Source organism: Simochromis diagramma, unplaced genomic scaffold (genome assembly GCF_900408965.1).
Source record: "Simochromis diagramma unplaced genomic scaffold, fSimDia1.1 OVJJ01000618.1, whole genome shotgun sequence".
NCBI lineage: Eukaryota > Metazoa > Chordata > Actinopteri > Cichliformes > Cichlidae > Simochromis > Simochromis diagramma.
Genome location: NW_024387423.1, coordinates 6711524 through 6723576, shown reverse-complemented (window position 1 = coordinate 6723576; position 12053 = coordinate 6711524). Strand labels below are relative to the sequence as shown.

Genomic DNA, 12053 nt, shown 5'->3' with positions numbered 1-12053 from the left:
CAAATCTAATACTTCACAGCCCTTTCCCAAATTGCAGTGACACACTCATGAGGTAATAGTGATTCTCTAGGAAGCCTCTTTTCTGTTTTTGTTGTAGGGAGCCCATTTCCCTTTCATCAACCATGCAGACAAGCGTAGTGAGGGACTGTGATAATGCACATTCTATCAATATGAAATGTAAAGGTGCAGTACAGCCACGCAGATAAAATCCTTCTTTTTGAGGACATCAGTCTAAGATTCGTGTCTACTAAAGTTGCTGTTCTGGTTATGGTGAAGAAAAATTACTCTCTCTTTTTCACGCAACACTTTAAGTCTGTAACTCAGAGAACAGTTTTTGATAGCTCTGAGAGAAAAGTTCATGAAATTGGATAGCAGACCTTCAAGATTCATGATCCAGAGGTATAACAGCAAACAAGCAACAAAAAGAGAGACAGGAGAGAGACTCTCTCTCTTTCTCTCTCTCTCTCTCGATCTCACACACACACACACACACACACACACACACACACACACACACACACACACACACACACACACACACACACATATGTATTCTCACATTTATCTCTGTTCTTTTCAAAAGCTATGATCATTGAAGAAATATGCTATAACAGTTGTACAGCGACCACTGAATGACTACAACCACAAACACCAACAGGTTTCAAAAATACCCACCAAACCAGCAGAAAATTTAGTACTAAAATTTCCACTTGAAATATCCATAGATGTGCAGATTTTGCACTTGTGATGTAACTGTCCCAACCTATTATTTGGTGTGTCGCAGAAAGCAATCTCCTCACTGGAACACTCAGTAAACATACTAAGGTTTAAAGTCATTGCTGATCCCCAATAATTCAAGTGCAGCTTTGATCCTGGTGTCTGCAGCTATATTTGGCTTTCGATTTTAGCATTTTGTGAAAGAGTCCCTTCTGTTTGGATCACAATATTCAAAACGCTGCACATGAAAATCCCAGCCTCAATTAGCTTGACAGTGCAAGATTTAAAATCAGCACTCTGAATCATCAGCACCGTGTTACACAAGGTCCTGATGATTCTGTGTTTTGTAAAGGTTACGGAAGCAACAGCAATACAGGGACTTTGCAGCCAATGAAGTCTATGAGGATATTTGTTGACCTTTGCTTTGCTTTGCTTGGAAAGACCTCCTTCTTTACAGACAGTGCTGTGTAACAGGCCTGATGGATATCTTTATAATGGCTGATTCACCGTTAAGGTCGGGTGCAAATCAATGCAGGTTTTTTTAGTGCTAAATTTGATGGCTAGGGGAGGTGCTATGGCCTTCCCCATCCATTGTATTAGGCCATCATCGTGAACAATGATGAAATGCCATCCAGACCAAGAGGTGTCCTTGACTAAGCATTCACTACAATCATTCATGAGGAAATGGAGTATCAAGCAAGCAGAGAAATTACTTCAAATACATGTGGGGGGGAAAGCACGAGGTGCACAGCTGTTTTAAGTATCTTTATGTTTAGAACACAGTTGTGCATGTTTATGCACTGCAATTGTTTTACAATGTCTTGCAACAGTTGCAAACATTTCTAAGTTGCTTTTGACAAGAAAAGGAGAAACCAGTTCCCCTCGTCCATCTGTAGTTTCTCCGGTCAGTTTATGTCACATAAACACACTTAACAGGTATGCGAATATGTGGGGACAAATGTAAGTCGCTTTGTTTCAAAGCATCTGCCATACATTTGAAATGCAGTGATGCACTCTGACATTGTCTGACTTTCTTTGTGTAGCATACTTTCCGCTGACACTTTTGTCCTTTAACAATGCCTAGTAGAGACCTTTATCCAAATGTTGCGCTGCAGTGTGTGCCCTTGTTCTTCTTTTTGTTTTTCCCCTCGACACCTTTTAGAGCGACATGCAATTGATGAAGAGCAAATCTGCAAAGCATTATGCATTGTTTCTCAGTAACTGACGCCACTTTGAGAATAATGTGACATTTTATTCCATTAACGAAAACGCTCACACACCTGTGGTGCTCATGGAGGGGACGAACAACATTTCTTTTATTGTCCGGAAGCCTACACTGAAAGCCACTAATTAGAACACAAAAGGATTTATTTCAATACTACACTGATTGCTGAAGCTTTTTGTTAGATTAGATAAACTTTATTGTCATGTGCAGCCTGCCACATAAAACGGACAAATAATACGCAGTCAGTAAAATAGAAATACAAAACAATAGAAAGCAGATAAAGTTAATAGACTTCAAGGGCAATATAGCAAATGGAACACAATAAATTTGCCAAACTAAAGGCCGCGCTCTTTCATCAGAATGCAACAGTTTCACTGCAGGGGGAGAGAAGAGACTCTGTGTAGCAGTTAAATCTGCCCTGCTGGATCCTGAAGCGACTACGGTGCAGGTTAAACTATGCTTGTTTATTTTCTGTGCCTATTTAATGATAGTCTGTTCAAAAATAGTCAATTGGGATGGGCAATCTCTCATACCCATCAGCAACCATCCATTACCCAGTGGCCTGTTTGTCACTCATAATAATGCGGATGGCAGTAAAATGACTGCTCCTCCCCTCTCCTGCTGCACATAATCACTGCTCTTTATGGCCCAATACAGATCTGCATTAATGGCAGAGGACAACATATTGGTTGTTTACTCGTTCATGGTGCACCAATCATTTCATACACCAGTCCATGTACTGAAAAGCCAAAAGTGCTCTCTCATTTTCCTCTATGCCTAAAGTAAATCTTAAATAACCCACTTAGCATGCAACAAATTTGTTTAGCCCTTGAAAATAATAGGATATTCTTGATGATGCATAATATATTTTGTTTACAAAATCAATCTTATTTTTCATCCTGTGGTTCATTAACTGGTTCATTCTGCCCCAAATCTCTGTGCTCACTACACAAAAGGAGATTACATTCAATAGTTCTGTCTCACCCTTTTCCTTTAGTGAGAAGCACAACAAGGCCAACAACAAATATACATATGCATACTCAAACACGTGCACGCACCCACACGCACACACAAACAGAAACAACAGCACATACGCATGCACCCTTATTTTAGATTGACAAATACCTTCGGAAATCTCATCAGAGCTGCAGACAACTGCCATTTGTCTGTCTTTGTCTTGCACAGCAAGTATAACAATCTGTTATGAGCTTCAAAAGTGTGGTGTGAAAAAATGGACCGTGCTTGTGTGCACGTCCAAAAGGCTAGGGGTAAATGTAAGCGTTTGAGGAACAGCTGGGGCCATTCTTGAGATGTCTGTCAGGCTGCCTGGCCGCCTGCTGAGGCCACTGTTTCTGCCAGACTCATGCATTATGATACTGATTCATATTTTTCGGAACCATATTTTCCCTACTGTGCAATCACAGCATGTTGTTAATTTGGTTTCTCATCACAATTTATGGACATTTTTGCAGCGTGGCACTAACATGGGGTCAGTGAAAACTCTGGGGATTGCCTTTCACAATTGAAATGATGATGGAGGTTAGAGCAGGCAGCTGAGCGGTCACAGCATAATTCAAGGATGAGATACTGTTGGTCTAAGTGATAAATTAATTTACTGCATGTCCTCTCTCCTGTACAAGGAAGCACATGTTGTCGTTGCATTTTCCTTTGAAGTAACAAGATGAATGCTTACAGTGTTCTTTTTATAGATGCAGCTTTTATGGAGCTGACAGCGCTTAACATATTACAAGCTTGTATGATTCACAGCATTGAAAAGGGGGATTCTAATTCATTTGGGGGGGAAAAGGGGGAAAAACAAGGGAGCCAATAGATATGGGTGTGAGGATGAGAGGTAGAGTTGCTGAGAAGGAAGGAGATAAAGAACAATTCTTGGCAGAGGGGAAAGTGAATTAAAAAAGGCAAATAAAACACACATTAGTAGGAGAAAAATTGTAACACAATGGTGGAGAAAAAAATAACAAATGGCGTGAGACAGTTTTGAGAGTTGAAGCAAGGATAATGACAGATGAAAGGAATACATAAAGCTGAGGAGTAGAAAGTGGGAGATAAAGGTAGAAAGAAGGGGGGGGGGGGGGGAGATATCTTGGCAGTGAGCATCTGTTCTGTCATCCCCAGGACATCACAACAATCAGCCACACAAACACTTCTAAGCAGTTCACACAAACAGCTTTACTCTGAATAGTTTGCGACATTAATCATCTAATGCTTGACAAACATTGAAATAATTCAAGGACAAATAGAGCTCTTTTGGGTGGCGGATACAATACAGAGGCAATAATAGCAGACTTTTACCATTTACAGGTTAGTTTGTCAAAGACCAGCACAAAATGTACAGGCTGCTTCACTTTTATGTTATTCTTCTGTTCAACACACTGTTAACACACAGGTACAAAACTGTGTGCTGCCCTTTCCATAGTTCAAGTTTAGTTTACTTTTAAGCAGTCGTAGTTATGTAGCACTGATGTAAGCTTCTGTGTCTATCTATCTCTATATATTTTTACTCGACTGTCTTACAGTCTCACTCGGCCCAAATCAAATCAAATGTCAGCAGTATTCTTTTTGTTATAACATTTAAAGAGGTACCCCAGTGATTTAGTAACACAAAGTGAAACATCAAAGCACCAGAGAACAAGATCTCCTGACTTTAGTCCACAGCATAGGTCAAGTTACAAAACACTGAAACCTACCACATTTCCCATAATGCAACTTAATAGCCTATTTTAAAATAGTAAAGGGACTGCTACTTATATAGTGGTGTTCTATTTGCTTGAACAATCAGAGATGAGATAAGATAAGATTTATTAGTGCAACAGTTGGGAATTTCACACTATAACACCAGCAGAGTGGACGAAGCAGCATAACCTAACAACAGTAAGGCCATCTATACTACAAGCCTCATTCTCCCATTCTCACAAGCTCGTTTTTCTATGCTTAAGTGCTTTCTGTCTAACAGTCACACTCCGATGAACACATCAGCAGCAACTCCGGGTTCAGTATCTTCGCCCAAGGATACTTTGTCATGCAGACTGGAATATCCAGAGATCGAATCACCAACCATCCGATTAGTAGACAACCTGATCTACCTCCTGAGCCACAGCCACTTCAGAAATACTTTAATCCCACCAACCATTCTCACTATGTTATTAGATCTATTCTAGTCACAAGTTTTAGTTTTAGTTTTCTTTGGTTTTGAGTCATGTCTCCAGTGTTTCTGTAATGCCTGCCTTTCTCTTATGCCTTGGTTCTTTTTCATTTTTGTCTTGTTTAGCATTAGTATTCTTGTTACGATCGGCTATTTCCTGTTTTACTTTGAGGGGCTGTTTCTTTTTTTGTCCTGTGTACTTCCTGTCTGTTGTGCCCTGATTCCTTGACTGTTTTCGCCTCCTCGTTGTTAATTGAGCTACCATGTGTTCCTCTGCCTGCTGTTTCTCATTAGTGATGCTGCACTTCCTTTTGTCCTCACTGAGTAATCTCTCTGTTTAACTGGATGGATCCTGTTTATTGATTCATGGATTTATTTGGATTCCTGCTTTCTTAACTGTTTTTGACTTTGTTATTTTGTGCCTTTTTGTGTCAGCCATTAAAGTTTTATTGTTCAGCCATAAACAACCAGAAACAGACTTCATGAGGGTGGTTTGAGGCCCTAACATCTTCTAATGAGCCCTGTGGTCACTGCCTGGCAATGTGGAGCCCACCTGGCATTTGCCATAGAATACCAGAATTGGCAGGTCCACCGCTGTGCCCTGTGCTTTTCACATGAGCACCCTGAGCAGATGACAGAAATGAAAGCGTCTGGAGAAAAGGCAGAGAACAATATGATGTCTGTCACATCGTTCAGCATGATCGGTGATGGTGGTCCATGCAGGGACTTCTACTGGCTAGGCAGCTTGACTGCCTTTGGGTACTGGGATGGAATGTTTGGGCCTATTCTAAGACCCTATGTTGGTGCAGTGGGTTCTGGGTTCCTCCTGGTGAATAGCAATGCCCGGTCTCATGTGGTGAGAGTATGCAGCAGTTTCTCAAGAATGAAGGAACTGATAGCATTGACTGGTAGCCTGACTGAAATCCAACAGGACATCTCTGGGACATTATATTTCAAGCCAACCAATGCTGCAAGATTGTACCTCAAAGTGCAGTGACGCTCTGGTCCCTGACATTGTCAGGCATGCATTGTGTACATGGGGGCCATACAAACTACTGAGTAACATTTTGAGTTGCTATAATTAAATTTTGGCAAAAATGGACTAGCCTGCCACATCACTTTTTCTCTTTTTTGGGGGGTTGTCTTTGAATTCAACCTTCTGTAGGTTGATCATTTTCATTTCCATCAAATGATATAACACATTATCCAGTCCATATCAGTAAAGATATATTTATATATTTTAAACAGTGCATATTCCACTCATGGCAGGACCTCTTTGAATACAGCATAGGCAAATTACCCAAACTTTATGTATAAAAATTTGTTGAATAGCCTTTTAAACCAACAACGCAAGTCTTTTTCCTGTCAATAATTCTGTGTAAGACTAAGCTTGTAGACTAAATGGAATGTCACAGAACATTATGTTCATTTTATTTGGCATGACTTTCTGTGGTAATGACTTGGTAAAATTGAATTTTGGCAAAATGTATTCAAAAATATTTTCATAAAAACAGCAGAGATCACTTGGAAAGGAAACAGGGCCAGACAGGATTCGGATAGTACTTTAATATGCATTTTCTCCCTGTACAAACCAAATCTTTGTAATGTAAAACAACAGTAGTACAGCTGCAAACACTGCTTCTCAAATTTTTTTTTAGACCATGTTGTCTTAGGAAGACATAAAAATGCAACAGCACAGCACCTACAAATATCACATTACTTATTGGCCAGATGTGTATGTCATGCTGGCAGATTTCTGGTCCTGATGTGCCATCAAAAATCCACATTTTTCCACCCATGCTCATAACTTTGGTGGCTCATTGATGAGTGCTGTTCTGGCAATTTATGATATTCCCAAGAGTGCTTGAATGCACATAAAGCACCATGTCACAGGTTGGATCATGTTGACCCTGTAGGCGGCGCATCAATGGTCCAAATTTGCCATGATTACCCAGTTTGCTCTGTGCTGGCGGAAATAATTGCAACTTAGATATGCAACAAATCTTGGCAAGAATTTGTCTCCTCTGCATTTAGAACAGCAGCTCATCACCAGACATTTTATTTTATGCATTACATATAGAACTCTACTGACACACTATGTTTGTAACTGTTTCTATGAGAAAATCACAAGAGATTACATAAAAATGAACACGGGTCAGGGTGCACAGTATATGCATGAAGATGTACGGTTCTGGGATTCTAGGCCAGAACCCCTGTGCTTTGCTGGGTCATGACCCCGTTGAGTAAAAACTGCTGAAAAATGCAGTATTTCAGTGCATTATCATATATTTCATAATAGACCTTGTTTTGGTAGCTATACACAACTTCCATGCTTTTCTCAAAAGTAACAAAATGACAGTCTGACAAGAAGGAAATTAATTTTTTTACTTTGCTCCACAGTTTAACATTTTAGCTGTTTTGTCACTTCAGTTTATAAAGCAACCAGATTATTATCTGTCTAGTTAGAGGCCATTTCAGTGGCACAACTGCCAAGTGATCTGTGTGTTTGCCTTTTTCCCATACTGCAGTGTGTGTGTGTGTGTGTGGGCAGCACACTATGCAAAACATCCTTTACTTACCAAGTGTGAAAAGCTAATTACACAAGGGGTAAATTGTGGGGGGTAAACCATGCATCTTAATTACGTTTGCATTTCATTAGACAACATGCAAGATAGCCTGAAATGAAAAGGGGACGCTCTTTGCATTGTGACACAGTGTGCATGGGAGCAATTCTGTGTAACTACGGAAGTACTCTGGATGTGGAAGTGTGGAGGGAATAGGTGTGATATTGTGAAAACAAAGTTGTTTAGTAGTGGCACTTACGTTCCTTTGCATCAACACTACAAAGGTTAGCAAAGCAGCCAGATTACTGTAGCTTGACAGTGATGGTATGAGGTTTAACATAATGTGTCTAGGGTATCAGTTCTCAGTAAGCTGGTGCAAGACAGATGACTAATCTGCTGTTAAAGGCTTGAAGCACCAAATCAGAAGACTTTACTTGTTGCCTATCTCTGGCACTTTTAGACCCTATAAAAAAGACTCTAATGACACATCACAATCTTTTTTAAAAGCATCCTCAGTTATACATTTTTTATATTACTGCAGCTGCAGCTTTCTGCATTTTATTGTCATTATTTGATCTAAAAGAAAACAGAAATCATAAATGGAAACACAAAATTTGGCTCTTAGTCAGCTGGTTGCCAGATTTCTCTCGTAGCTTCTGCCAGCTGAGAACAATGGGGATTTTCCAAACAATTTGATCTCAGTTAAAGAAATATTGCACATGAACATCATAGGGTGCATTCAGTTGTTATGAACAAATGCTATTTGGAATTGTCTCTGTGCAGGCCTGTTTAAAATATCTCTTTTATTTATTGCTGCTTGAACGCTTGCAGCAGACGAAGTTTATCAAAATGAAGTACTCTTTTTGTTTCTGTGCTGCAGAGCATTTTACTTTATTATTCTTCAGCTGAGAGTCTCACACAAACCCGTTATATGCATTGGATAATGATGTTGTGTTTGTTCTCTTTCCTTCCAGGTTTTATCCATTCTTGTGGAGGCACTTTAAAAGGCAGGAATGGGACAATAGAAAGTCCTGGCTTTCCATATGGATATCCAAATGGAGCGAACTGTACCTGGGTGATTGTTGCTGAGGAGGGGAACAGGATTCATATAGTTTTTCAATCTTTCGCTGTGGAGGAGGAATATGACTTTTTATCTTTGTATGACGGGCATCCACACCCGGCTAACTTCAGAACGAGGTAAGGAAGCGGCAGTGCACCTTGAAGGCTGTGTTTGAAAGCTGGCAGACTGGGGTGGAAAGATGCAAGGGAGGGAAGCCTTCAGTGCTCAGTTCTGACAGAAAGTTTATCTTTAGGCTGCACATGACAAAGGCTACTTATTTTCTTCAGGGAGATGTCAGGCAAGTCTGATGTGGTGTGCAAGGGGTGTTGTGTGTCCAGTCTTTTCTGACATCATTTTGAGTGGAAATGTAACCGCCTTCTGAAAACTGAAGATTTTTTTACTGAGGAGAAGGGAAGTGCTGCATGACTCTGATGGCTGATCTGACAGGTGCTCTTCAGTTAAAGTATACATAAAAAAACAAAGTCCACGAAATCTTGTGTTGTGATGCATGGGTTAGCTCACTACCTATCTTTTTTATTCGACTGCTTTACTGGAGGAGACAGAGGTGGAGACAAACATCAGAAAAACATGAACATCAAACACAAAGATTTCCTGTTGCTTTCTCTGGTCACTGAACAGGCAAACAACTATTTCCTCAGTGAGCTTCCTAGATTCTTACAAAGTCCCTGTTGCTTTGCATTTTCAGGCTGCCCTCTTTTAGTATTTCTCTCTGAAAGTATTATTTGGACAGTAAATTCACACAATTTTTCCAAAATGGGCATCCATGTACAGAAACAGACGTACTAACTGCTCAGGGTTAAATTGACACATTTTCTCAGACAACACCATTCTTGGCCATTTTTGTGGTACATGCCTTCCTCAAGGATTTTGATTATTAAAATATTGCTAATGCTTTGTATTGAACACACTAATCACCAACTCAGTGCTCAGTGAAGCCATTAAACTGTGCAAATTGGTTTAACTGTGAAGGTTTTAAGCCAATCATCATTGACGTGCTTTATGAGAAAATATCAGTAAATATATAAATATTTTGTTGTTTAAAGGATACGTTATATATGTGACTCATAAAAAATCTGCACTCTAGCATTCTTGGGATGTTCTATTTTCTACTTTCCCAAATAAATCCTCCTTTAAAGAATCATTTTGTGTTTCACTTTCAAAGGAAAAAGCCATTTAGGTCTCACATTTTCCTTGTCAAAACTAAATTGCTCAAAAATAAACGCGGTCTTCACAGATAAGCGTTATGTATATTATGAGAAGATTATCTCTACGCTGAGCTGATAGAGAAGTGTGGATACACAGATCATCAGTTTTTAAACCTGTCAGAACCTTTTCTTTTCTTTCTTTCTTTTTTTTAAAAAAGAGACATTTTGATTACCCACTTCTATTCACAAGCATGCTCCATCAGAGGCGAAAGTGGGGTCCAGTATTTCACAGTGAAACACTCCAAGAGGCAGTGCCAAATGATTTCTCCTGGCCCATTTATGTGGTTCAACTTCAGTGGAAGTGGACTGAGGTCACTGATAATAGAATGCAGGATTTATAGCAAAGAGTGACAATGAAGGAGAATAATTCTAGTGCTGAATCACTGCTGATACTTTAGCAGATGAATCACTGCTGATACTTAAAAGATCCAATTGCATAATACCATCAGGCTTATACACTGAAAGGTTTGTCACCACGTTGCTCGATTCACCATCGCATCCTGATCTCACAGTCTCACGTAAGTCTTGTCACAAACAACCAGAAAGAATCAACAGTCAGAAAGAACCAGTACGAGCAATAATCAGTCATGTTGCAGAAATACTGCAAACTGAACCAAACCAAAAATCTTCTGCTATTCCACCAACACACTGACTCACGCTTGTTTTAACCTTAGTAACATTTAAAAAACAAAAGCAAAAAACCCACAACAGAATTCAAATATTAAAAGGTTTTCAATGTCAGAATTTTTATTTTAATCCCAGTCCTACCAACTTACAGCGAACCTCAGTAACTACTAGATCAGGGGTGGGCAATCTCAGTCCACGAGGGCCGGTGTCCCTGCAGGTTTTAGATCTCACCTTGGGTCAACACACCTGAATCACATGATTAGTTCGTTACCAGGCCTCTGGAGAACTTCAGGACATGTTGAGGAGCTAATTTAGCCATTTAAATCAGCTGTGTTGATTTGAGGACATATCTAAAACCTGCAGGGACACTGGCCCTCGTGGACTGAGATTGCCCACCCCTGTACTAGATTAGCTCATGAGTTCAAAGTGAGTTTAGCCAACTTCACTACAGGTTGCTTCTGCAGGTCTGATGAATAAGGCTGACTATAAATAACTATATACGTTATTATCCTTATTAGAAACAGCTGTTCAATGGGGAATATAAAACCTATAAAAGGACAGACAGGTATGGGCTGAAATACCAACAATCAGCTGCTTGCGTTTAGTGTTTTTTTGTGTGTGTTTTTTAAATAAAATAAACGATGCCTGCTAGCTAATGTGGTTGCTGTCCTGGCATTAGTTCAAATATAGCCAGAACAAAAATAATTTCTTGCCTTGTTTCTTTTGTAATCATATGTTTCTGAAAACATCAAGGAAACAAAACTATTGTTTTAAATTTTGCTTTCTTGCTTCGGGATAAATTTATATTCTTATTTAACTGAAGAAGATTTATCTGCTTGTCATTATTCAGTTTTCTTATTGTAGCGACATGATTTCAGCTGTGACAATGTTGCTATATTTTCAAAAAGACAATATTTTTTGTCTGTGTTGATGATGTACCTTTTTTTTAAAAGAATGGGATCAGTTTTAAATTTTGTCATGGTCATAAGTCCATCCCTTTTATAATCAGTCATGCAGACAGAAAAATTGCTTTACTTGTGCTAAATTTCATGTGGGCGTGTAGTTTTCCCAAAACAGCAATTAATGCTTGTCAACATTCAGCAAGCCAGACTGTTACTGGACTGACCCACTATCAAACCATTGTGGCTTAAAGCTGAAATAAATATAGTGTTAGTTTTAATCTAGAAATGACTCAGACATGTTCCATAAATGGTAAAATATAAAAGATTTTAATTTAGATAAATAATCTCATTGTCTCCTAATTCAACAATCACTGCAACAAACTCGGTTCAACTGTCATGCTTTACCTGAAACCCGAGCCCTAATTCAAATAACATTTGCCAGTTTTTAATTACAGTTATTCTGAACGGTTATGTAAATGATAACATGATATTATCACATCATGAAAGGAGTTCACTGAAATTGAAAATAGCATTCCCTGGAGTGGATCATTGTTATTTCATGTGTTGAA

At 39.2% G+C, this 12053-nt stretch overlaps 1 protein-coding gene across 9 annotated transcripts in view; it reads left to right on the top strand.

Moving 5' to 3' along the window:
- The window catches only part of LOC120722328 (CUB and sushi domain-containing protein 3-like), a 249206-nt gene that overhangs the window by 6415 nt on the left and 230738 nt on the right, over positions 1-12053 (top strand). For all 9 annotated transcript variants that reach the window (XR_005693406.1, XR_005693405.1, XM_040013302.1 and 6 more), the window contains exon 2: positions 8644-8866. Coding sequence is in view for 7 of the 9 variants with exons in the window: in XM_040013302.1 (XP_039869236.1) it covers positions 8644-8866 (223 nt within the window). In the remaining 2 variants the exon portion in view is untranslated. The remainder of the gene's footprint in view (positions 1-8643; positions 8867-12053) is intronic.